A 27,108-nucleotide genomic window follows, 5' to 3' on the forward strand; every position below is an offset into this window, starting at 1 on the left:
AACCAAATAACAGCGCCCTTCACATAGAAAAGGGACGCTCGCGATTTGGGATGAGATTCCCCCCCCATCTCCTTGCAAACGGGGTGGACACACACACACACACACACACACACACACACACGACTGCTGGCCTCCAAATTGTGAGATGCGTCTCCACCACGCCTGAGTTAATAAAGACAGCCCAATCCTAGGCATGTCTACTCAGAAGGAAGTCCCCCCAGAGTCAATGGGGCTTACTCCCAGGTAAGTGTGAATAGGATTGCAGCCTGACACGCGGGTCTGAAGTCGCGCAGCCCCTTCAGGTCCTGCCCTCCCTCTCCAGTGGAGTTCCCGAGGGTCACTAACCTCACTTCACTTCAATGTCTTCAATGTCACTAACATTCACTTACTTGCTTTTCAACCGCAACGGAATAAATATAGTCAAACACACGTAGTAGAGCCTGATGGTTGCAACAAAAGGCGACCAGGAATGCTCCCGCTCGCCTGAACAAAAAATACGGTAGTATTTAACCGTAATAGAGCCCAGTAGCGTAGCTAGAGGGAGGGCAAAGCACTAAGTTTTGCAGGGAGCCTCAACGTGGTATGTGAGCCATTCCGGGTGAGGGCGGAGCAAAACGGAAGCAAACGGAAGGGAGGATTTGCTGGATTTCTCTTGCACGTTGCCGTGAGGCTCCCTGCAAAACTTAGTGCCTTGCCCCCCTCTAGCTACGCCACTGGTAGAGCCACGCGCAATAGGAGATAGTAGAACCTCCATGAGTTCTTTTAAGGAAACGCGTGATGAGATGCGTCGTGGTCGTTGGTTAATACATTAAATAGCTGCTATAAATAAATAAATATTACTACTCATTATTTATGAATTAAAAAACCAGCATAAACAGTTATTTATTGCAAAAATTTATTTGTCCTGGTCCCTGATCACGAAGGAGGGGGCCTTTGTGATCAGGGAGGAGGCTGTCATCACAGGCCTCAGGCTGCAGTCCTATGCACGCTTTTCCTGGGAGTAAGCCCCGTGGAATCCAACGGGACGTTTTTCTGAGTAGACCTGCCTGGGATGGGGCTGGAAAGAGCTTTGCGCTCCTCAGTGAAATGGAACGGAGGCGCTTCTTGCGCTCACCGCCCACGAGGGTAACGGGGGGGGAGGGGGTGTCTTTGCGGGTGGAAAGTCCCAAGTGGAGTTCTGCCCCCCTCCCAGTTCAAAGACAGGCAGCGGGTGGCAAGGAAAGGAAGGGGCTCTCCTCGCCAGAGGGACCCCGGAGGGCGCTGCCAGTCAGAGCGGGCGCGACTAGGCGCAGGGCTGGCTGCCTCATCCCTGGCAGGCAGTGTTGCCTAATAGGTAGTGCAGTCCCCACCAGTTCTTGGCTACGTAGCTCATCACACGATCGTTGTGACACGTAAAGACAGGCTTCTATTGGTTTGGGGGTCCTCCCTCCGACCCTCTTGCCGCTCCAGCGGGGCTGGAGGGGGGAACCAGGAAGGCTTTGGGGGGTCAGGCGGCTCCCGGTTCTGAGTCCACCCCCCCTCCAGCACCTCCCGCTGCACACCTACAAATCCGGGGGGCTCCCCCAGAGTGCCTCACCCCCCCCCCGCGGTTCCCCCTGCAGCGGTTCCTCCTCCTGGCCCCCTCCTGGCAGCCCAGATCCCGCCCTCTGGGCCTGCCTGCAGGGCGGGGGGGGGGGGGCTCTTACCGGCCAGCCTCTCCCGGCAGCATCGCCCCCCCTCCGCCCGCTCCGGATCAACCGTGTGGACGCGGCTGGCCCCGGACGGCCGCTGTCCGCGGTGCTGATCGAGGCAGTCCGGCGGGCCCTTCCAGCCAGGGAGGTGTTGGCAGCGCCCCCCCTCTTGGTCTGGGGGGGGCTTCCTTCGATGCCTCATCCGAAGAGTTTGCCGGGAGAGGCTCCATGGAGGCGCGGAAGGAGCCGCGGGGCGCGGCCAAGGAGACCCCCTGCAGCACCGAGGTGCTCTTCGCCCTGCTGGCCCACAACCCGGACCCCCGGAAAGGTAAGCCTGGCCTCGGGGTGGGGGTCAGGGGCAGAGGAGCCCAACCCCCCCCCCTGCCCTGGGAAACCTCTCTGAGCGCCTTGGGCGGAATCGGCTGAAGAGAAGCTGCTGGGGGAGGCAGGCTGAGCACACCCCCCCGCCGGCGACGGAGCTGGGGGGCTGTTTAGCACAGGCGTCCCTTGAGAATGCGGGGAGGTGAGTAGGAAGGAGGGCAGAGGCTTCCCTAGGAGGAGAGGGAGGGACTGCGCGGTGGGGGGCTATAAATCAACCCGACCTGACTTTTCACCTCCCCCCAGAAAGGAGCGGGAGGGGGGAGGAAAGATGGAGCAGCCGCGGAGCGAATTAATGGCAGGAAGAGCCCCACGAATTGATCCATAAATCAGAATTGGGCCCCAGAACCGGAGGCGCATTCAAGATGCGGGTGGGGGTCCAGAAAAGACTGCGCCTTCGAGGCTTGGACCTCCTCGTCACGAGAGTCCAGAAACTTCTGGACGGGGGAGGGGGCAGGGCAGAGGCCCCCCCTCTCCCTTTGGCGAGAATTGGACCACACGAAGCAGGAGAAATTGGGCCCCAGGGCGAGCGGGGGTCCTGCCCCTTCGGCCCCCAAAGCGTCCCCCCTCCTCGTTTTGAATGCACACCTTCAAAGCAAATTTATAAACCAGCTCGGTCTGATTAGGTTGGCAAGGATTGACAGTGGCCTCCCTTTTCAGAGTTTTCTCTGCCTTAAACAAACAAACAAACAAACAAACAAACAAATTATTATTATTATTATTATTATTATTATTATTATTATTATTATTATTATTATTTGATAATAATGTCGATAAAACAAACCAGTCAACAACACCTGTCTGATGGTGCAAAAATTTCATCATGATGATGATGTTAATGATGATGATGATGATCCAATCATTATTAACTACAATAATACTAATAAGCCCGGCTTTGGCTGTTCCGTGCCCGCAACGGGAGCGAAGCCCCCTCCAGTTTCCCTACCTGCTATTTTTTCTCCCCCCCCCCCCACCGCAGCGACTTGGGCTCAGGAGAGCCGCGACGGGGCTTCGTCCTCGATGTTCTCCCCCGAAAATGGAGCCGCTGCCCGGATTTCTCTCCAGCCGCGCTTTCCTCCTCTTCTCCCTGCATCTGACTTGGCGTGTCCCCCCACTGCGTCGTGTTCCAGCGCAAGCCTAGGCATGTCTACTCAGAAGTAAGTCCCACTGTGTCCAATGGGCCCTACTCCCGGGAAAATGGCTCGGATTGCAGCTTGAGGCTCCCTTTCCTCGGAGTAAGCCTCATTGATTATTCTGGGACTTACTTCTGAGTAGACATGTATAGGATTGGGCCGGGGGAGGGGGAAGAACCGGGAGCATTCCCAATTGCAACAGAGTCCAAAACGAAATCCGCACCGGTTTGGTCAATGGAGGGGGGCGGAATCGCCCAACCGGCCACCTGGCCACTGGGAAGCCCCCCCCATTCGCTGGTGGAGGTCATCGTGGCCCCGCACTGCAGTCGGAAGGCAGGCAGAGAGAAAAGAAACCCCCCATCAGAGAAATGACAACCCCGCCCAGTCAGAGGGTCCAGGTCTGGGTGGAGGGGCCACAGCGCAGGGGCGACCGCCGCCTGCCTCCCCCTCCGCCAGGGGCCTCGATCCGAGGCCCCACATCACCTCGCAGAGGTCTCAGGGCTGGGCCTCCCGAGCTCTGATGTCATGCTGTGTCTGTGGGGCGGGGGAGAGATTCCTCCCCATTCCTTGATGCCAAAGAGCCCCAGTAAATGAGCCTCAGGAGGACCCCTGATGTTGATCACCTTGTACGTGGGAAGGGAGCGGGAACCCTACCCATTGACGCTGTGACCTGAACTCGCTCCCTGCCGTCTGAATCCAGCTTTCTCCTCAGAATCGGAGCAAGATGGAGGAGAGGGTTGAAGGGGTGCTTTATCCAAGGGAGGGGAAGTGAGCGCATTGGGGGGGGGGGGAGACCCACCCTATGAACTTGAGCATCCATTAAATTCCCCACTGAAACTCCGGGGGGGGGGCTTCTGGTCGAGGGATCCATCTCGTGTCTGTTTTTCTGCCCTTTGGGCCAAGTTTTTCACCTCAGTGAACTTAAAAACAGGGACAGACGCGTTATTTCGAGAGAGCCGCGTAATTTCGAAAGCAGGAGAGAAACGACCCTTTGGGGGAAGGCAAAACCGCTTTAGCCGGCGGCTCCTGTCAGATGCGTGGAAAAAGGGAAAAACACACGTGACGAGGGAAGACCTGCTGTCTTTGAAAACAGTTGCCTGCCAGCTGTGTAGGTGAACCTGCCTCCCCGCTGTGGATCTCACACCAGGCATCTGGGGAAGAAACAAACAGGCATCTGCAGAAACAAAGGGGGACATCTTCAGGATGTCACGGGCTGCTCCCCTCTGGACATTGCTGGCCTGGCTGTATGGAGAGCGTACCTGCAGAGGACACGCTGCTGGACCCGATCCGAGGACCTGGAAGCCCAGTGGAGGGAGTCTCCGAAGGGAGGGTGAAGGAGAACGAAACCTGGAGCTCTTCATGGGGCTTGTAGTTCCTCCGACTTTGGAGCGGAGCCCTATTGAACCTCCCGAGGCTGAAGAGCTCCCTGTAATCCAGGATCCATCTCCTTCTACCCTTCCAGCCATCTTGCTGTGCTAGTTGATGGGCACCAGAACAAGCTTGTTTGTCCGTTTTTCACCTTTTAGACGGGCCTTTCCTCTGAAGGGCTCCGGCCCCGACTCCTTGTGTCCTCACAACAACCCTGCGAGGTAGGTGAGGCTGAGAGACTGTGACTGGCCCCAGGTCACCCAGGAAGCTTCCGGGCTGAGCAGGGATTTGAACCTGCATCTTCCAGGCCCAGCTCCTGAACCATAACCCCATCCTGGTTCCCAAAAATAGGCGTGGGCTAAAACCCCAGTGGACTGAAACGGGAGGGGCGAAGGTTTATTTATTAGTGCCTATTTTCGCGAGCGTCTCCTTCCTTTTCTATGTGAAGGGCGCTGTTACTTGGTTGTGTTTAGAAAGCGGTATATAAATGTTCTTCCAGGACTCATTGGTTTGTTGACCTAATGATGCAAACCACCATTAGGTTTGCCAGCGAGAAGCCCAGCTGGGGGGGTCCTGCCCTAGTGATTCAGCCTGGCCCCTCTTCTTCCCCAGCAGGCGCTGCCATCACAAAGAGGGATCTCAGGTGAAAGCCAGGGGCTTCTCTCGCCTGGGGGGGGGGTTTCCTGGCTGGGCTTCACGTCTAGGTTTCAGTGCCCCCCCCAAGTGTGAAGGGGGGGAAAATAAGGGCTGTTCTAAAGAGCCGCCCTTTGGGGCTGTCCAAAGAGCAGAATCCCTAGAGGCCTCTCTCGCCCCCCCCCCCAGAAGGAGTGGAAAGGCCTCCCTTGGCAGGGGAGGGAGGTTCTTCGCCGGGCGGATCAATAATTGATCAGTGCCAACAGGTTGCGGGCTGAGCCCCCGGGGGGGGGGTCCTTCCCCCGCCTCAATAGCAGCAGAAGCGCGGAAGAGGGAGGCAGGGAGATCTCGGGTGGCACCTGTCACAGGTGGAGGGGAGAATCCTCCTCGCCCCGCTGGGCATGGAAGAGAGCCGGGGGCCAGGGCGGCCCGCCTTCCTTCTCCAGCGCTTTACCCCCGAGTAGGGAGCCCCGATTCCTGAGCTGGAACGGGGGTAGGTTTGAGTAAAAAAGCCAAAAGGAAAAGAGGACTCTCCGAGCAGGAATCGTGAGCTGAGGCCTTCCTAGGCCCGCTTACTCCTGGGAATAAGGCCCATTGAGCTTTCCTGGGAGTAAGGCCCTTTCCTGAGAGTAAAGCCCTTACTAGACCCGCTTTCCTGGGAGTAAGACCCATTACTTTTGGAAGTAAGGCTCATGGAACTTACTTTCAAGTAGAGGCAACTGGGATCGCAGGGTCAGAAACCCAAACTGCAGTCCTGGAGCGCTACCCTAGCAGGGACTTACTGTAGAGACTTACTCCCAAGTACACACCAGCAGGGTTACTCCCAGCAAAGGCTTTGTTTTCTCTCTCTCTCTCTCTCTCTCTCTCTCTCTCTCTCTCTCTCTCTCTCTCCCCTGTTTATAATTTATTGGTTTTCGAACAATAACTTTTTTTTAATTTCCTTTATGATTTCAGTATATTAGTGCGTCAAGTTCTTAACATTGTATTATTTTTATTTAATAAAGGTTTTAAAAAAACATTTTAACAGCAGTAAACAGAAAAACAAAGCACTCTTTCCCCACCATGGAGGTATTCATAGCAACAACAATAATATTGAGTCCACATTACTTATTATAAAGAAGTAGTAGTAGTAGTAGTAGTAGTAGTAGTAGTAGTAGTAGTAGTAGTAGAAATAATAATAATAATAATAATAATAATAATAATAATAATAATAATAATAAATAAATAAATAAATAAATAAATAAATAAATAAATAAATAAATAAATAAATAAATAATGCACCCAGATGTCGGACAGATGTCCCTGTGGATGAGAATTTACCACATGGTAATGTACCACATGATGAATGTAGTGGTTTTTGTATCAGCTGTATTGTCATTTAACAGCATTGGGGCCACAGAAATTGGCATCAAGCAACTACAAAAAGCCGCTTTACTGGGAACAGTGTACATCTTGTGACAATATTTATAACAGCAAAATAGGACAAAAACCAGGCATTCCGAGTCCTTGGGAAGGACTCGATGTCTGGATAAAGCAAACCAGTCGATAACACCTACCTGACTGCGAAAAATATAATGATGATGATGATGATAAAGATGCCATAACATTATGGAATTTCTGACTACAGACAGAACAACATCTATGGCACAATACACCAGACAGAACTGTCATTGAGAAGAAGGAAAATCAAGTCCAAATCATCGATATAGAAAATCTGCATCGAGATAGCAGAACTGGAAAGAAAAAACTACTGGAAATAATAACAAAATACAAAGATTTATAAATTGAAAGGCTGTGGCAGAAGAAGATCAAAGTGACCCCAGCACTATTCCAGAACACCTGGAAGAGCACCTGAACAGCATCAGGGCCAAAGAGATTACCATTAATCAACTGCAAAAAGCAGTTTTACTGGGAATAACTTATATTTATAATATAAGTTATAACGTTATAACTTATAACGTTATTTATAATAGCAAAACAGGATAAAAGTCAGGCGTCCCAGGTCGGGAAGGACTCGATATCTGGATAAAAACAAAGCAGTCAATAACACCTGCCTGACTGTGCAAAAATATAACAATAACAATAACAATAATAATTCAATTTTGAATACAAATAATTCAAATAATTTCAAATAATATATTTCTTTGAAATATATATTTTAATATATATTTTAATATATTAATATTTATATAATATATTAATTCAACTCCATAATAATTCAATTTATTGAATTCAATAATAATTCCATAATTCAATTTAATGATCGACTCGTTCTGTTCTCTGCTCATTTAAGCAGGAAAAGGGGGTGGTTAGGAAAGTAGAATATGTGTGTGTATTCAGAGAGAGATTCAGGGAGTCCCTTTAGAGACCTTCCCAACTCTAGCCCAGCACTCCAAGGAAAGCTGCCCTGCTCCTGAAACTGCTTGCGCTGAGCAGTTTGTGTTTGTGTTGACCAAATGAATGTTGTGAATATAAAAATATTCTCAACAACGTGTTTTTTTTTTCCTTTCCTATCTGCCCACTTGACTCAAAAGATTTCAGACCTGGGGAATCAGGACTGGTGGGGCACACTGGTGGGGCACATCTTAGGCAAGATCCTCCCCCCCCGCGCCGCAGTGCCTTAGAGAAGCGTTGGGGGTTCAATGGGGGGGCACCTCTCTTGAATGGCACTGAGAGAAATGGATGGACACGCGTCTGCTTTGCGTTTCTCGGACAAGCCCGTCACCCTCTCGCTTCGGGCGCTTGGTCTTGCGGACTGGTCCCCAGGAGAGGTGGCTCGACCCCCCCCCCATTCCGGAGTCCTCCCTACAATAGCGCATCCTGAAACCCGGAAGTAGGCATTGAGAACCATTTCGGGGTCTTCGCACGTGACGGTGGCTGCAGTCCTCTGCACACTTACCTGAGAGTAAGCCCCATTAACTATAATGAATCTTACTTCTGAGTAGACTTGCCTAGGATCGGGCTGGGTGCCAGCCACGCTTTCTCCGCTCATGTGAACAGGGCTTCTTGCCTACGCGAGTCGTGTTCAGTCCCTTGCATGACGTGATTCATGTTCTGACAGGCTCTTCATTCCTGACGAGCTTCCCGTGTTTTCTTAGCATGGCCCAAAGTTTTCTGCCAACATGCAGGTTGTGCTGGCTAGTTGCATTTCTTTTAAAGCCGTCTCAGGCAGTGCGGCTACATCTTGTGACTGGGAGTTCCGCGGGTTAGTTGCGCCTACTGTGAGAAAGGATTCTGTGCGGGTCCGTCGCCGGCAAAACTCTTTCGCTGGAGACGGAGAGTTTGGTGAGAGCGAGACTCGTTTCTATGTGTCCTGGCCACCTTCTCGCTCTTGGGAACGGGGCAAAGGGGGGTCCTTAAAGGGTGGCAGGAGAGAGAAAGTGTCCCTCCCGGTGGCTGGGTGCTGATGATTAAAGTCAGCCCTTCGGGCAGGGAACCACCTTCTCGTTCCTTCTGCAGCGAAAACTCTTTCTGGGGACTTTTTTGTTCTTGAAAAACTGTACAGAAATCTTCTTCATCATCATCATCACCCATGCTCAGGTGGCGACCCCTTTTCTCAGCTACAATGCCCCAGATACCCTCCCCTGATAATTCTTGTAGGGTAGGTGCCTTTTCCCCTCCCCCCACGAGGATCAAAAGGGGTCTACCTTCCCTTCTGGGGCAGCAGACGCTTAGCCCCCACCACTCGTGCCTTCCTCAGGACTGTTGAGTTTTTTTTGTCTACAAAATGAACCCAATAGCAGGTCTTCTCAGAAGTAAGTCCCATTATAGTCAATGAAGTTTACTCCCAGGTAAGTGTGGATAAAGTCGCACCTTCAAGCTGCAATCCTATGGGCGGTTATCTATAGGAGTATTCCAATGGACTCAAATGGGACTTACTTCCGAGTAGACATGCCTAAGAGCGGGCTGTTAGACATGGCCATGTTTCTCGCCACTGCACCTGCATGCGGCTGAGATCCCAATCTGATGGTGCGCGTCTACGACTTAGAAATAAGTCTATTTGAGTCGATGGGGGCTTACTCCCAGAGAACCGTGGACTGGACTGCGGTCTTAGAGCACCATCCTAGGCATGTCTACTCAGAAGTAAATCCCATTATAGTCAAGGGGGCTTCCTCTCAAGAAAGTGTGGATAGGATTGTAGCCTTAAGCACATTTGGCCGTTAATGGGCTGCTCTGACCATTAGGCACGACAGTCGACTAATGTGTCGCCTATTAATTGAGCATCTAGACGAGGATGTTCGATCCGGAGTTGAAATGGCGATCAGGTCCGCCCCTCCCCCTCTTATCACTCCCGATCAGCACAGCGGTTTGAAGAGAGTTTAAGGCCACAATCCTGTACACACTTACTTCAGAGCAAGTTCCATTGAAATAAACGATTCTGACTGCAGATTAGGTGTAAACAGGGTCGAACTGGATGTCTGTGGGCCCCTTCATTTCCAAGGGACCACATCTGGGGTGAGGGGAGAAATAAAATTTAAATTTGGAAAAAAAAAAACCAGAAGCGGTTCGTGGTTAATCCGGAGTTAATTCGAATCAAAAACTCAGTGGGAACAGGTGGGGGGGATGCCCAATTGTCTTTGTTTGCACAGGCTTTGGGTTTTGCTCCCCCCTCATTTTTTGATATAATTCCCTTTTTTATTATTGCTTATTTTTTTTAATTAAAGTGTAAATTTATAGTATTGTGATTTAATAGAACATGAGCCACCCCAAGACCCCCCCCAATTGAGGTGAAAAGGCGGCATAGGAACCTCCCCCCATAAATAAAATGAGTATAAGATATTTATGTGGAAGGAAAAAGGGCATCAGAACACCTGGACTGCAATTGACCAGAAGGATGCAATTGACCAGCAGCCACCTTGGGCTGGCAGGTTCCATTCAATACTGTGGAACTTAACTCTGGCTAGACCTTCGTGTGTCTGTCTTGCTTGCTTGGCCCCAAAAGGGGAAGAGAACCAGCTACATGAAATGCAATAGACCCTGCAGACAGGAGGGGAGGGGGTCCCCCTTTTGCATAAGAAAAGCCCTGCTGGGCCCAAAGGCCCATCTAGTCCAGCTTCCTCTGTCTCACAGCGGCCCACCACATGCCTCAGGGAGGCACACAAGGCAGCAAGAGACCAGCAACCTGGTGCCCTCCCTTGCATTCTGAGATAGCCTAGAAGCAGGGGACATTCACTAAAATTGAATGTTGGGAAAGTTAGGACAAAAGAAAATATTTCTTTACTCAGCATGTAGTTAGTATGTAGAATTCCTTGCCACAGAATGTGGCACATACATAGATAGCACATACACATCATGGCTTGTAATCCGAGATGATCTTTTCCTACAGAAATTTATCCAATCCCCTTTATAGTCCATATATCATCGCCACATCCTGTGGCAAGGAATTCCACATACTAACTACATGTTGAGTAAAGAAATATTTTCTTTTGTCTGTCCCAACATTCAGTTTTAGTGAATGTCCCCTGGTTCTAGTGTTGTGTGAGGGGGAAAAGAGCATCTGTCTAGCCACTCTGTCCATCCCCTGCATGACACTCTTGGATGGGACAAACGAAAAGGAGATCTTGCCTGGTCCCAGAGCAGGACCCCCCTCCCTCCCCAGGCACTTCAAGGCCAGCCAACAGAGGAAAAGGTGGAGGCAAGGCCCCCCAGCCCTACAGGCTTCCTCCAGGGCCCCAATCCCCAGTGTTTTGCCAATCAAGGTGCAACTCGTGGGGAACCACAGCCATGGAATATGTATTTATTTTATTGCATTTCATTTCATTTACAGTGTTTCTATCCTGCCTTTCTCCCTGAAGGAACCCACCTTAAAAAGCACAAAATGCAAAAAGCATAAAATAAAATGTATAGATCATGTGGCCATATAACAAGCAAACAAAACAAGACACAGAAGAAAGTGACCTAGGTAGAATGGGGGTAGGTTTCTTGGTCTTTTGGGTGAACTGTCCGAAGCAAATTTTGATCTCTGCCCTGAAGTGCTTCCAAAGTTCAGTTCTGCCAAACAAAATAGAAATTGAAAGCTGTGCTGACCCATGCCCCTCTTCCCACCCCTAAATCTATACAAGCTCCACACTGGCAATAATCAATGTGTTTCACACTCAGACATCTAGATCCAGCACACACACCCCACTCAGTGGACACTCAACCCTGTGCCCCCTACTGTAAATTACTGATCCATCTGCAAAATCTAGGCCAGCCTCCTGGAAAACTGTGTCCTCTCTGAATAAGTTTCCTGGTCACTCTTCCCTGGGGGCACCTGTCTGGTGGTTCCTGGACCTAGCCAGCATTCTTAGAGGCCTGTGGCTGGAGCACTTTGTTGCGCAAAACCAACTTGGAGCACAATGCCCTGTGGAAGCTCTGCTTGGCCCTCTGGCCAGGAAGGGTCAGCCCCTGAGGACTGTGCTAGAAAGATATAGAAAGCGGCGACTCTCTAGGAATTGTAAGAACATAACTTCAGAAGAGCCCCACTGAATCAGGCCCATCTAGTCCAGCTTGTTGTGTTGCTCAGTGGCCCACCAGATGCCTCTGGGAGCCCACAAGCTACCTGTATCCTGTTGCCATCCCCTTGCATCTTTCCTGAACTCCCTAGAAATCATCCCGAAAGCTGGAGCAGGAAACAACATTAAAAAAACAAATAAAGCAATAAAAATGGGGGGAGGGCGCAGACTGAATGCAGTTTCAGGAATGTTTTGCTGGAAGGTCATTTGCAAAACAAAATGCTCAGAATATCCAGTCTTCCCCAATCCCCAAATAAAAGGGTGGGGCATTAAGATTCAAAGGGTGTGTGCATGTGTGTGTTGCCATTTGCAAAGTGTGTGTGTAAGGCTGCAGTGTGGGCTGCAGCCCAAGTCTCTGGGGCATTTTTAAAAAGGGAAAGTCTCTGGGCATTTTTAAAAAGGGGGGATTTTTAAAAAGGGAAAGAGGGGGGACCCGGGAAACTATAGGCCGGTCAGCCTAACATCCATACCGGGTAAGATGGTGGAATGCCTCATCAAAGATAGGATCTCAAAACACATAGACGAACAGGCCTTGCTGAGGGAGAGTCAGCATGGCTTCTGTAAGGGTAAGTCTTGCCTCGCAAACCTTATAGAATTCTTTGAAAAGGTCAACAGGCATGTGGATGCGGGAGAACCCGTGGACATTATATATCTGGACTTTCAGAAGGCGTTTGACACGGTCCCTCACCAAAGGCTACTGAAAAAACTCCACAGTCAGGGAATTAGAGGACAGGTCCTCTCGTGGATTGAGAACTGGTTGGAGGCCAGGAAGCAGAGAGTGGGTGTCAATGGGCAATTTTCACAATGGAGAGAGGTGAAAAGCGGTGTGCCCCAAGGATCTGTGCTGGGACCGGTGCTTTTCAACCTCTTCATAAATGACCTGGAGACAGGGTTGAGCAGTGAAGTGGCTAAGTTTGCAGACGACACCAAACTTTTCCGAGTGGTAAAGACCAGAAGTGATTGTGAGGAGCTCCAGAAGGATCTCTCCAGACTGGCAGAATGGGCAGCAAAATGGCAGATGCGCTTCAATGTCAGTAAGTGTAAAGTCATGCACATTGGGGCAAAAAATCAAAACTTTAGATATAGGCTGATGGGTTCTGAGCTGTCTGTGACAGATCAGGAGAGAGATCTTGGGGTGGTGGTGGACAGGTCGATGAAAGTGTCGACCCAATGTGCGGCGGCAGTGAAGAAGGCCAATTCTATGCTTGGAATCATTAGGAAGGGTATTGAGAACAAAACGGTTAGTATTATAATGCCGTTGTACAAATCGATGGTAAGGCCACACCTGGAGTATTGTGTCCAGTTCTGGTCGCCGCATCTCAAAAAAGACATAGTGGAAATGGAAAAGGTGCAAAAGAGAGCGACTAAGATGATTACGGGGCTGGGGCACCTTCCTTATGAGGAAAGGCTACGGCGTTTGGGCCTCTTCAGCCTAGAAAAGAGACGCTTGAGGGGGGACATGATTGAGACATACAAAATTATGCAGGGGATGGACAGAGTGGATAGGGAGATGCTCTTTACACTCTCACATAATACCAGAACCAGGGGACATCCACTAAAATTGAGTGTTGGGCGGGTTAGGACAGACAAAAGAAAATATTTCTTTACTCAGCGCGTGGTCGGTCTGTGGAACTCCTTGCCACAGGATGTGGTGCTGGCGTCTAGCCTAGACGCCTTTAAAAGGGGATTGGACGAGTTTCTGGAGGAAAAATCCATTATGGGGTACAAGCCATGATGTGTATGCGCAACCTCCTGATTTTAGGAATGGGTTAAGTCAGAATGCCAGATGTAGGGGAGAGCACCAGGATGAGGTCTCTTGTTATCTGGTGTGCTCCCTGGGGCATTTGGTGGGCCGCTGTGAGATACAGGAAGCTGGACTAGATGGGCCTATGGCCTGATCCAGTGGGGCTGTTCTTATGTTCTTATGTTCTTATTATGTTCATTTTGAAGGTGAGATGAAGGAAGGTGAAGGGTCAGAGAGGGATTGTGGGGTGGCTAGAGCAAGTTTTCCTATTGCCACTCTTTGCTAAGAGGCACCTTGTGAGTTGGCAGAATGCAGGCAAACATTGGGTTGTGACCACTGCTGCCTCATTAGCCAGCATAGAAATGCGATCTCATTGATGTGTTTTGTGCAGCAAGAAATAACTCTGAACAACAACTATTATTATTATTGTTTATTTTTATTTATGTTTTTCACACTTTTATACCGTCCTTCCTTCAAAAGAGCTCAGGGCTGTGTACACAGCTGCTCCTCCCCTCTTTCTTGTCCTCACAACAACCCTGTGAGGTAGGCGAGGCTGAGAGAAAGTGACTGGCCCAAGATCACCCAGGAAACTTTGTGCCTGAGGGGGGATTTGAACCTGAATCTTCCAGGTCTATGTCCACCTCCCAAACCACTATAACACCCTGGCTGTTGTTGTTGTTGTTGTTGTTGTTGTTGTTGTTGTTGTTCACATCAAAATGACAACACAGCTGATTATAATTATTTTTGTATACACACAAAAAACACAACATTTATCAGCTGGTAAATCATCATCCACATGGACATCTGCCTGACGTCTAGTTGTAGATGAGGTACCGACAAAGGATGGACGCTGTGCCAATTATGGCGGTCTTCTGTAATTCTGTTGTTGTTGTTGTTGCTACTACTGCAGCCAGAAATAATTCCTTTGATTTTGCTTAAAATGAGGTACTTTTCAGGATTGTCACACAATATTTTCACCCGCCCTCTTTTTCCAAGCCAAGCCTCTCCCTCCATGGGAGATGATGGGCTCTCCTTTTTGTCTGGGCCATGAAGGGTAGGTGGGTGAGTGGGAGGGGTCTGCTGGATTTAATAAACGAAGAAGGCCGCAATCCTGGTGGGGAGAATGGGGTCCCCCCAAAGTCCTCAGGTCTTTCTGTCCAGCAGGTCATCTCCTTGGGTGATCTGTTGAGGGTGGGTTTCACCCTCCCCACACAGCCTGAACTGGAAAAGGCAGAGCCGCCAGGAGTGAACATAATTCCTTCCCTCCCCTCCAGAATTCCTCTTCTGCTCCTCTGTTGCTTTTCCAACCCAGGGAGGCAGGACAGACAAGTGTGGCAGATGGCAGATGAAGGGCCCTCTCCCCCATCACTCCCCCAACAGCCTCCTAGAGAGTTGTTCCTGGTTTGATCTGTCCCTGCAGAAATCCCGCTGTGCGCCGGCTGCAACCAGCACATTGTGGACCGCTTCATCCTGAAGGTTCTGGATCGGCACTGGCACAGCAAGTGCCTGAAATGCAGCGACTGCCAGGCCCAGCTGACAGAGAAATGCTTCAGCCGTGGGGACAGCGTCTACTGCAAGGAGGACTTCTTCAAGTGAGTTCCCCGAGACACCCTGGGGGAGGGAAAGGGGGGCAGCCACAGGCAGACAGGCTCAGCTCTCAGAAGGTCCAAACCTTCAAAAACTGGTCAGGTCAGCACCAGACATGATTTGCAGAGGCCTCTCATGGATCAAAGAACCAGCTGCGTCTACTGTTGCCTGCTGCAAAGACAGTCACAGCCACACTCTTTCCACTGGGATTTGCCACAGGAAATGTGAAAGCAGACATGACAGCATTGTATTTCTTCTATTGAATTTTGTAAGCCACATTGGAGGCCTTCCTGATCAGGGAGGGGGGAATCCAAACATTTTAAAGTAAATAAATACATAAATGAAATACCAAAACCTACAGCCAGTCACCAGTGAGCCTTGAGTTACCTTGACATTTACAGAGGCAAACATGGATATTGCTGTAGCTCTTGCCCTTGGGAGATCTATGGGGGATGGTGAGCCATAATTTTTCTCCCAGGTAGAGGAAGTAGGTAGAAGTGACTGCAAAGCCCATCACACAGCCAGCCAGCTTCTCCACTTGGCACAACCAGCACAGCAAGATCAGTGCAGGCTGACCACGAATGCAGTTTGGGCTCAGTGGTGCTTATATCTCTAGGAATACCAACTTCAAGCAGGGCTGGCCTTAGGAGTTGTGGGCTCCTATTGGAAACATGTTTTTTGCAGGGTCCCAGATTCACAGCCAAGGCCTGCAGAATTTTAGAGATAAGAAATGCTTCTCTCTCTCTCTCTCTCTCTCTCTCTCACACACACACACACACACACACACACACACACACACACACCCCACTTAGTCCATCAAAATGTGTTTTTGACATCAAAAACATGTCCATTAATTCATGGACCACACAGATCCAAGCACATTTTAATACAAAATTGCATGCAAGACTCGATTATCCACTTGATTAGCCTAATTTGGAGCCCCCTTAGGCGTGGAACCCAATAGGGAGCAATTGGTCCAATTAGCTTAAAGCCACCTGGTGCAGTAGCAGAATACTTTTTAGATGTCCAGATGTAAATAAGAGAGGTCACCTGACAGTCAACCCTCCCCCCCCCCAAAGTGCTTTTGAGATAAGGGCTAGCAGGGCATTGTGCAATTCTCAGCCCCAGAGCCCCAGAGCTCTTCTTCAAGGTTCAATGGCACAAAGCCCCTTGGTCTCCATAGAGCCATCACTGCAGTGGCTTTCTGAGACCTCCTGGCAAGTATAGCCATGTCTTGACTGACCTTCCCATTTTATCCCAGGCAATGCCTTGTTTCCTCTCTTGCACAGGAGGTTTGGGACAAAGTGTGCTGCCTGCCAGCAGGGCATCCCTCCCACTCAGGTCGTCCGGAGAGCCCAGGACTTTGTCTACCACCTGCACTGCTTCTCATGCATTGTGTGCAAGCGGCAGTTGGCCACAGGAGATGAATTCTACCTCATGGAAGACAGCCGGCTGGTCTGCAAAGCGGACTACGAGACGGCCAAGCAGAGAGGTGAGTTCTCAGTCAGAGGATCGGCAGGCAAAAAATGGGACCAGGGACTATGTGAGTGACTTGCCTGTCAAGACACCACCCATTTGGTTCACTTGAATCATCTGATGGGCTGGGGGGGGATGGAGTCCATGCCTGCTCTCCCTGTTTTGGGGCTTCTGACCCATAATGCTTTGTCTGTTGGGCATGTTGGCAGAGGCGGAGTCCACGGCAAAGAGGCCACGGACAACAATCACAGCCAAACAATTGGAAACCTTGAAAAATGCCTACAACAACTCACCCAAGCCAGCTCGGCATGTGAGAGAGCAGCTGTCTTCTGAGACAGGCCTGGACATGCGAGTCGTGCAGGTAGGAAAGAGGCTGGCCTTGGTGGGGGAGCTTATGGAACCTGTCTAGAGCATTTCTGAGCATTTCTGAGCATTGCCACCTTTTCCCAAAGGTTCACACATTTCTTGCAGAGCCCCCTGGCTCATGGACCAAGTCTGTACATCCTTAGAGCTATAAATCCAACGTATAAATGCATGTGGATTTGCATAAATGCAAATCCAATGACTCTGTGGTCGAATCCAGTTCATGGGACCACATAAGCATATTTGAATATAAAACAGCAGACATGTCTGCCTACAAGCAAATAAAAAAAAAATGTGTAGAAGACCTTTGTAAAGTCTATACAGAACCTCTTGTTGACTGTGAAATGATGTAGTAAATAATTTTATTTTTTGTTTAGAAGAAAATTCAAAATGTCCCATTCAATATGTTGTATTGTATGTTTGACAAGACTAGAATAGGTTGCCATAGCATGGAACCCCCTTAGACACAGAGCCCAATTGATTACCATTGGTCCAATTGGCGCAAAAGCCAATTCTGTCTCTACCTCTGTGATCACTGAGCAGCCCTCTGGAATGGCCTGATGTGCTTGATATAGTAGATGTAGGGCCAAATCCTATCCAACTTTCCAGCACCAGTGCAGCTGTCCCAATAGGGCATATGCCATGGTATATCCCATGGTAGGGGGCAGCCACAGAGGATGTTTGTTCCTTTTTCTCGGGGCTGCAGTGTAGCTGCACCAGCATTGGAAAGTTGAATTGGGCCCTTAAACTTCTCCTTACTTTTTCCCAGGTCTGGTTTCAGAATAGGAGGGCCAAAGAAAAGCGCCTCAAGAAAGATGCTGGCAGGCAAAGGTGGGGGCAATATTTCAGGAATATGAAGCGATCGCGAGGGAACTCCAAGTCAGACAAGGACAGCATCCAGGAAGAAGGCCCGGACAGTGACGCAGAGGTCTCCTTCACAGGTATGGGAACCGACCCTGGCAAATGCTATCCGAGGCATGCTATCCAAGACTCCGATCTATTAAAAAATTCCTGGTGCAAGTGTGCTTGATGGCAGCAAACCAGTTTACTGGTGAATTGAAAGAGGTTTGCCTCAACCATCCTGGATACAGACAATGATTCGACCATGTTCTTCACTATGGTCACTCTATGGTCTTCACCACTTGTAATGTCACCTCCAGTTTCCAAAAGACTCTTCCAGGTTCTGTGGCAACTGCTTATACCAGGGTTGCCAAAACCCCATCGCAGGGGCCACTTGTGGCTCTCAAGGACTCCCAAGCCGGCCCACAGAGAGCACCCAGTCTCCAATGAGCCTCTGGCCCTCCAAAGACTTGCTAGAGCTCATGCTGGCCCGATGCAACTTCTCTCAGCATGAGAGCAATTGTTTGACCTCTTGCATGAGCTGTGTGATTTGGTCTCCCTCCATTGGTATGTGGTATACCTTTGATGAAGGAATGTGAAGGAATGGCTGGCTTTGCTTTGTGCAAGGCCTTTTATAGACCTCCATTCATTCATACAAGTTACATTTTTAATATATTCATTTATGTAAATTTATTCAAATTTGAAATGTAAATTAATTCATTTTCCCCCGTCCCCCAACGCAGTGTCAGAGAGATGATGTGGCCCTCCTGCCAAAAAGTTTGGACACGCCTGGCCTATACTAATGAATATTCTGTCCCTCTTCCTCCACTGGCTGAGAAAAGAGCGAGGTGGAGGAACAGACAGTTTGGCCCTAGAAACAGAGCCTCAGCACCCAAAATAATTTTTTCAGTGTTTTTCACTTCATTGTTTTCTTTTGTGGCACGTCTGTGAACCTTTCCTGGCACACCAGTGTGCCGTGGCATGCCAATTGAAAATCACTGCAATAGAGATAAATGCCCAAAATAAACACCAAATGCTCAAATCGAAATGAGGGCTGCAGTGTTAAGTGCACTATCCTGGTTTTACAGAGTAACATACATTGCCAGCTACGTAGCTATATCACCAAGGAGTTTAAACCCTAAATCTCTGCAGTCGGCAAGACCATGGAGTGGGGGGAAGACTTGAGAGGTGGAAGGATAACCAAGGGCACAAGGGGAATTCTGCTGACCCCCAAATAGGCTTCAGAAAAAAATGTGCATTTTTGGAAGATATTCTGGGAGGATATGGGACCAAACAACAATCATTTTACCAACAAAAAAAAAAATTCATTTGTGGTGGTCCATTTATTCATGAAGGGAATGCAAAGGATGTTAATGGAACTTTACTTTCTCCATTTCAGACGAACCTTCGATATCAGAGATCAGCCACTCCAACGGGATTTACAGCAACCTCAGTGAAACTTCCCCGGCTTTGGGGAGACAAGCCGGGACTAACGGCAGCTTCTCCTTGGAGCACAGCGGCATCCCTGCTCAGGACCAGTTTCACGACCTCCGGTCGTCCCCCAATTACGGGATCCCCCAATCACCAGCCTCCCTGCAGACCCTGCCTGGTCACCAGCCCTTGCTGTCCAGCTTGGTGTACCCAGACAGCAGCCTGGGCATTGTGGGCCAAGGAGGACCAGCTGTGCCCATGAGGGTGCTCGGGGGCAACGGGCCCAGTTCAGACCTCTCCACGGGAAGCAGTGGGGGCTACCCAGATTTCCCGGCAAGCCCTGCTTCTTGGCTAGACGAAGTCGACCATGCTCAGTTTTGATACAGGATCCAGTTCTCAGTTACGTGGTGAGCTTTATGCTCTGGAAATATAAGGTGGAAACTTTCCATTCGGAAGGGAAAAGAAGGAACCAGCAAAGAGCCGCATTCTGAGAAGGACCAGCCCAGGAGCAGGCAGGAAATGATGGACACTGTCTCAGCCAAAGGGCATCCCAAGAGGTGGTCAAACCTCTCACAGACTTCTGCTTTCCATGGCAGACTACATGTGGGGTTGGGGTGGGTTTGTTTCGTTTTTAATCTGTTGTCTGTGCATTCTTCACCACAAGAACTTGCCTCTGTGCCCCAGTTCCACCGCAGTCCTAAAAAAAAATTTTTTTTTTTACATATTGGCAGCCATTCTGGCAAGGAGTTGGCATCCCAAGGGAGGATAAGAGTGAGAAAAGCTTTTCTGACAACCTAAGAGCCACCGCTTTGTCTTTGGAAATGTGGCCTAGACTTTTATCTATACGAAAAACAACCCACACAATTTTGATTTAATAAAGCCAATTATAAAATACCTTTATCTTTCTTTGTATAAAAGTTTCTTTGTAGGCTGCAAGTAACATTTTTTTAAAATCACACTATGACTAGGAAGCATGAATTATTCTCAGTTCATTCGCATTTCAAGTAGCTAGAGGTTGGGGATGGTTTTTTGCCTCCTGATGTTGGAACTGAGGTGCCCAAATCACTGGGGAAGCCTGTGCTGTGGACTGTCACTTATACCAGCCCAGCTTTTCTTGTGTTGCAATTGGTTGGCAGATGGAAAGAGGATGGCCTTTCCTTTGTGCCTATGCAATGTTGGCTGGGCATTTACGCATATACTCAGACACTTCAGCAGTCGCAAGATCAAAGAAAACCTAGGCAATTAATTAGACAACTTAATTTAATTTAATGTGCATATAGGAAAAAATTTTCAAGAATGGCCATCACTGCCTCCTGCCACAGGAGGGAATGCACTCAACTGTCATTTGCGTGTTGACAACTGCTTGCATTCAGAGCTATTTTTAAAGATCTGTAGTCCACTTATTTGGGCATCCAGGCTATCAGGATGCTTCTAATCACAGATGATTGAATCAATCAGTACTACTCCTTTCAATCAAAGGAATTGGCCTGGAGTTTGTGTAGAGATGTTCTACTCACTCCAGTGGGCTGGGACCTCTCCCCTCCCTTCGTTCTGGCGAAAGCTCACGGTGATGCAGTTGCAGACTGTCACCTCTTTACCCACTTCCCAGCATGGTGTTCCAGCTCTCTGGTTGCCAAGTACTTTCTCATGCATAAAGTTCTCCAATCTGGACTGCCCAAATCCCTGACTGGCCATCGGTTCGCTGACTGACCCCTTTTTTAAATACTGTCATGTTCGTTCTCATCACTTTCTGTACATTTGTGTGTTTTCACAGCAGAGCATAGTGAAACCTGAGTTGAAGAAAGGGAAAACAATATGTATCTCATCACCTGTAAAGCTGAATATTAACTGTAGGTTACGTGTATGTCTGGTGTCTCTCACTAAGACTTTCAATAAATTCCACAGCTAAAGCCTGCAACTGTTTCCTGCATTCAAAGCCACAACCACCATGTGGGAATTGCCTGTGGAGAAACAGACCCAAAGAATTCCAGCAGCAGCAGCAGCAGCAGTGATCTGAAGCCGCCCCTGCAAGCAGCCAGCAATAATAGGTGCTGTTGCCTGTGGAGTCAAGTCTACTGACTGTGACCAGTGATACTGGCCACTGTGGTGCCTGGAGGTTCCACCTGTGGGCCTTTAAACATCACTTCTGGGTTTCAGTCAAAAAAACAAAAATTACATTGAAAAGTACTCTGGAGTGCCAGGAGAAGACCTCCTGAGTGCCAGGAAGATCATGTGTGGCCTCTCTGGCCCTCAGAATGCCGCCAAGGGGTGGCAGCAATGCAGGCCCTTGGGGTGGCATGGCTGGGATGGTGCCACTGCCCCCCCAGCTATGCCACCTGGGATCACTAGTACCTGTGGCATGCCATAGGTATGCCATATGACACTGGGTACACCACACATCCACCAACTCCAAATTGCTAGCACCTTGGTGGCTTTTTCAGACAGGCTCTTTCCCATTCCCAGGCAGAGGTTGCACCTGGGACTTTCTGCATGCAGAGGAGGGGCACTCTTTGCTAAATCTCCACCCCAGTGTGGCTCTCTGTGGGTCCCAAAGTGGGAGTCTCTGTGGGTCCCAGTGGGTCCCAAAGGAGAGTCTAACTTTAACTCCGATACCTTAGCTGAGATTCAATGGATGGGAGACATCATATGTGGGGGGCTTGGCTCCTGAGACTTCCCCAGGTCATCTAATAGAAGCCAAAGTTCACTGCAGAGATGTGGAACTTCTACAGCCCAACCTCACATTATCCTGGCACTTTTACAGCACAAATTAACTGGCAGAGATTAAGCTTTGAAATTTTCTTTCCTTTTGTTTTTTGCTTATTCATCCTCCTGCCAGCCAATCCAAATTTGACTAGAGGGCAGCCCAATGGTGTGGGTGCAGCCATGCCAAAGGGGTATGCACTGCATAGGGGGCCTCCGCAAGGCAAGGCGAAACTTGTAGCTTTTCCCCAGGGCAAGATTGTAGTGCCCTGGTGGGTCTACACACACCTGCACCAGCGACTTTGCTTGCACAAGTCTGAGTGGACCAGGCAGGCATCACAGTGGGTAGGCGGATGAAGAACAGGAAGCGGGATTGGATATTGATGTTGCTGTGGACCAATCCCACCCCCTTCCTGGAAACACCCCACCTTAGCTCCCTCTCCTCCCTGATCCTCCCACTGCCCTCCTCCCCACACCTGACTTACCAGCATTAGGGCTTCTATGGTGGCTGCCATCAGGCAGATAGGGCCACTCGCCACTTGCAGCAGTGACCAAGCTGCACTCTGAGGGTACATTGCCCTTCGTGATGGCTGCGAAGTACTCAGCATGGCTGAAATGTGCATTTTGCTAATGCACCAGCTCAGACAGGATTCAACACTAAGAGAGGTAGCAGCACGTCTGACTTGGGGTGGTCTAGTGAGCCATGGGTCATGATTCAGAGGCTAGCTTCTGGGTCACAATTGGTAGTGCTTCTCACAGGCCTTGAGTAATCAATTAAGGGCACAATCCTAACCTGGTCTACTCAGAGGTAAGTCCTATTTTGTTCAGTGGGGCCTACTCTCAGGAAAGTGCGGTTCGGATTACAGCGTTAGTGGTACAAATATCACTGCCCTTTTTCCAGCCCTCATCCATCAAAGGACACAGATGGGTTCAGACAGACAGTGCCACAGAGGTGCCACAGTTCAATCCTATCCAGGGAGGAAAGGGGGGGTCATCCTGGGCATGGCAGAGGATGGGAGGTGAGGTAGGCCAGGATGTATGTGCTGATATTCTAATCCCCTCCATCTTCCTTACTGCTGCTGCTGCATGCCTTGGTTCAGGGCTGACCAGTTGGCCCCAGCATCTGAAGGGGCTCTGCACTGGTGTGGTGAGCAGAGAAGCCACAGCACTGTAACTGATGCTCCAGCATGGAAACTTCCATGCCAAGGCAAATCAAGGAGAGTGGAGCATTGCCACTGGTCAGTGCTCCCTACTGCCCCTCCCTGGCTTGAAATTGCACTGTCCCAAGTAGTAGCTGGTGATGCTCCTACCATGTGCCTGGTCACTGCTGCTCATCCAATGCAAAAATGTTTTGCATGTCCCCATGTAGGTCTCCTCAAGGAGACCATTCCAACCCGCCCCCACAGATGCAGTATATGCTCAGTTGAAATGGGGGGTTTCAATAGGTTTGGGTTGCCCATCTATGAGAAGCTCAGTCAGTAGACTGCTGGTGCTGTTGCTCAAGTGAGCTGCTGGTCCACTCGGCTTCTATGAGGCTTCTAATGTCCTGCAGCCCAGTCCACCACAACGCCGCATGGCTAAGCAGTGGCGTGATGATGTGCATGGCAAAGTAGTGTCATCAGGGGAGTTTTGGTCTTGGGATAAAGAAATATTTGACCCCTTGTCCCAGAGTAAGCAAGGGTTCCCCATGGTCCTGGTAGTCAACTTGACCCTTCGCCAGTAATATCGCTGAAGCAAGTCTGATTGAACCATGAAGGCAGATCAGGCTTGTGAAGTAGGTAAGGTGTCAGCAGTTCCATTGAACCAACTGTCTTCCCAGGCCCAATCAGTCCTCCTCTCCACCCCCGTCACCACCTATTCTGCCCTCCTCTACTTTCCCCTGCAGTCTGTTGTAGTGTGGACAGCCACTCACCACTTCCAGGGGTGGCCAGGCTGCACACTTTAACTGAGATGCTTGTGTTACAGCTGGAAAGGACGCCCTTAGGATTGGGCCCAACATCTAGGTAGGTGAGCCCTGCCTAAAGGATTAAACAAACTGGGTTTTTTTTGTTTTTTGTTTTTTGCAACAGTGGACAAATATGGCTTGATTTGCTTTGTTCCTTTTCAAAAACCACAGCAAGCACCTCAGGAGAGGGAGATGGGAATTTGGCATCATTCTCTCCTCCATCATTGGGAGAAACTGCCAGTTGGCTGCCTCTCTTTCATTCCCAGCTTTTTGTGGCCATTTGCTTCATCTGTTTCTAGCCTTTGAGGAAGAGTCCCAGAGCCATATGTGGGTTGCAGGAAAAGCCAGAGGGACCCTTGAAAGAAGAACAGTGGTGAGTCTTAGAGGGAAGCCTGGGCGGTCCTTTCATAGAAATTCAAGAGCAGCTCTGACGATCCATTAGCATCACACATCATTCATTGTGAACGTGCACAGCCAGATGCCAAGAGGCTGATGTCGTACATTGTGGTACTTGCGAGCGGTTGTGTTTTATCAAATAAAAGGCAGGAGTGCTGATCTCTGCACATTCAGTGACCATGTTTTTTTGTGTGTGTTTTTCTTCTGCAGTTACGAAATTGCATGACTTAGTGAGCTGATCTGAGAGGCATCAGGGCCCAATCAGACGGGCTGTCAATTATAAATTTCTGGGTGCAGTTTCACTGCTTGCCTTTCTGCTGATTTTGCAGAATTGCATAAATGCGGCATGTCAAAGCTCAGCTCACAGCTCAGTTCTATGAATGTGTACTCAGAAGTAAGTCCCATTAGAGTTCAATGGGGCTTACTCTCAGGAAAGTGTGGATAGGATTGGGTTGTCAGTCCCAATTAAGAAAAATAAAAATGGCACGATCACAGCTTAAAAAGAGCACATGGCAGGCAAGGGATCTGACACTGTATTCTGGGAATTATGGGAAGCCAAAACTTAGCCGAAATAGATCAACTTTGGCCACATAGGAGTCATGCGTACTGGGACAGTGTGCAACCTGGGAAGCTCTGAGAATTGAAATTAAGAACATAAGAACAGCCCCGCTGGATCAGGCCAAAGGCCCATCTAGTTGAGCTTCCTGGGTCTCACAGTGGCCCCAGGTCAAATGCCCCAGGAAATTGCAAAGCCAGGCAATGCATCTTCCATGTAGGAACCTGGAAACAAGTGGATTCCTTTCAGAGGGGCAGCTGTTGTAATCATTTTCAGTTGCAGAACAGTCTGGGACAGCTTAAGTGCTCCTTAATATTTTGTAGTTCTCAGCCCACCTCACCAGTTTCTGCACCCACAAGCTCCTGCATGAATGAATGGGGCTCATGAAGCATGATATGCACTGTGCATTAGAAATATACCTTGTGGGAGCAGAAGGCTCTCTTGATAGTATGACCAAATGGTCATGCTTGGCCTCCACCTGTGTAAACCAATCTCGCTCGGCCTCATTGTGCCCTGGTTGCGATTGGGTTTCCTCAATTTGTTTTCTTCCAAATGCTCGTAATCTATTTATTCTGACTGAAAGAGCTGAGAGACTGTGACCTTCGTCACCAAGAAGCAAGTGGGAAACCTGACACTTGCCACCAGGCACGGGAAACAGGAGTGGCAAGATGGAGACCAGCGAGTCCAAAAAGAGCTGGTAATCTGGTGAGATCAACTGTTGGACAGTTTCCAGGCAGGTGCAAACTTGACAACCAGGATTGTCAGAAATAAACAAGGAGGGGACAAAGCCATTGTCTCTAATTGGGAGGGATGTGGATGGGAGGGGAGCTGGGCACCTCAATGTCACCTGTGATTCTGAATTGCTTGCCCTCACATCCCAAACCTAAATGTTGGAGGAAATTAAAATAGTTTTCTCTTTGGTGAAGCAGTGATGCAGCAGACCCCCTTTGGTTATCACTCCAGAGAACCTCCCTCAAATTAAAAAAAATCAAAATTAAAAAAAAAGCAACAACAAAGAGGCAAAGACGAAGAGGCTTGTTAAAGTTGCAAATAGAAGTTATTTACTCAGGGTTCCATTGAATGCATATTTACAGCATCTGATTAGGATTTGAGGTTCAGCTAACACTTAGAGACAGCAAGGCCCTGGAGCTGCCACACCCTTGCATGCCTTATGCTTAAGATGGTGTCATCATGACGCACCTTTATGCATCAGAGCCCTGGTGTGGACATCTTCAGGTCAAGGGAAAGATTAAGGCCACTTCCACAAGGATCAGAGAGAGAACAGGAAGAAAGGTCAGGGTCTCTGGCCAGTAGGTGGATCCCTTCTTGACAACATCCTGTCCAATCCAGACAGCAGGCAGAGTTGCATCAAGCCAAGCAAACTCAGGGTGCTTCATGTCTATGTCATCAAGAGATGCCAGACCCGAAAATCTGTAGATGCTTCACAGCACACAATGATTCTGGGGTCAGCATTGTCATTGCTGCCCCCCCCCCACAGAAGATGTGTGCAGATGATCTGTACACAGTCCAGCCACGTAGCTGGGCCCCCAACCCAGATGTTGCCACTTTTGTCCCTTTAGGTCTGATCCTGTCAAACGTTCCACTGCCAGTGCAGGTGAACCAGTGGGGCATGGGCTGCATCTAGCAGTGAGTGGGGGGAGTCATGGAGGCATGTTCAAGGTAAGGGAACATTTGTACCCTTACGTTGGGGCTGTATTGTGGCTGCATCAGTGCAGGAAAACAATAGGATTAGGGTCTTCTTTCCACTATTTGAGCCTGGGCACAAGATCCTGCTCCATTCATGTGCTACAAAGCACTCTTCTCTCCCTTGGTGGAGAGAAGCTTGGAGGGCTGAGGGCTGTGCACCTGATCAGGGAGGAGACTAGACCTAGTGAGAGCTCAGGACCCCCAAGTCCAACAGAGTTTCCATGGACCACATGCATCAGAGGAGGCTTGGGTAGAACTTAGGATCACACTAGATGACCAGGCAGGGGAGAAGCATGTGGGTTTGTGGAAGAGTGACAAAGCAGGACAAGAGGAATGTACTCATTTAATTTGAGTTTTTCTGTACTTTGAAGCTTTGTGAACCATTGCTGACAAGTGGTACATTCATCATCATCATCATCATCATCATCAACAACATCACCAGATTTTTGACAATTGAGCCATGGGGGCTCACATCTCCCATTGGCCCGATTAATCAATGATCTTCTCCAAATTCCTGTGGCACACCTGTGGACCACGGTACAGTGGTTGAAAATGGCTGGGCCTTAATTGAACACTTTGCAATACTTGCAAGTTAACACCACTAATTCAGTGGCTATTACCAAGTGCATTTTGATATGGGATTGCACCCTGCTACAAAGATGCTCAGAAGTCTTTGCTCTCTCCCCA

The 27,108-nt window shown here is 49.3% G+C and overlaps 1 protein-coding gene across 1 annotated transcript; it reads left to right on the forward strand.

The window, feature by feature from the left end:
- Window positions 1–1,898: 1,898 nt before the first annotated feature.
- On the forward strand, window positions 1,899–19,498 carry LHX3 (LIM homeobox 3). The gene is made up of 6 exons (XM_066610859.1): window positions 1,899–1,998; window positions 14,841–15,012; window positions 16,297–16,499; window positions 16,693–16,844; window positions 17,616–17,787; window positions 19,086–19,498. Exons 1-6 carry the CDS (start codon window positions 1,899–1,901, stop codon window positions 19,496–19,498), a joined length of 1,212 nt encoding a protein of 403 aa, XP_066466956.1.
- The last annotated feature ends 7,610 nt before the right edge of the window (window positions 19,499–27,108 follow it).

The sequence above is a fragment of the Tiliqua scincoides genome, chromosome 16 (genome assembly GCF_035046505.1).
Source record: "Tiliqua scincoides isolate rTilSci1 chromosome 16, rTilSci1.hap2, whole genome shotgun sequence".
NCBI classification, from domain to species: Eukaryota; Metazoa; Chordata; class Lepidosauria; order Squamata; family Scincidae; genus Tiliqua; species Tiliqua scincoides.

What these genes read in the sequence shown, in the direction of transcription:
- LHX3 (XM_066610859.1), top strand. Translation starts at nt 1,899, where the DNA reads ATGGAGGCGCGGAAGGAGCCGCGGGGCGCGGCCAAGGAGACCCCCTGC. An exon ending in CGAGACGGCCAAGCAGAGAG is followed by an intron (nt 16,500 to 16,692) that starts GTGAGTTCTCAG and finishes GCATGTTGGCAG; the next exon opens with AGGCGGAGTCCACGGCAAAG. An exon ending in CGCAGAGGTCTCCTTCACAG is followed by an intron (nt 17,788 to 19,085) that starts GTATGGGAACCG and finishes TCTCCATTTCAG; the next exon opens with ACGAACCTTCGATATCAGAG.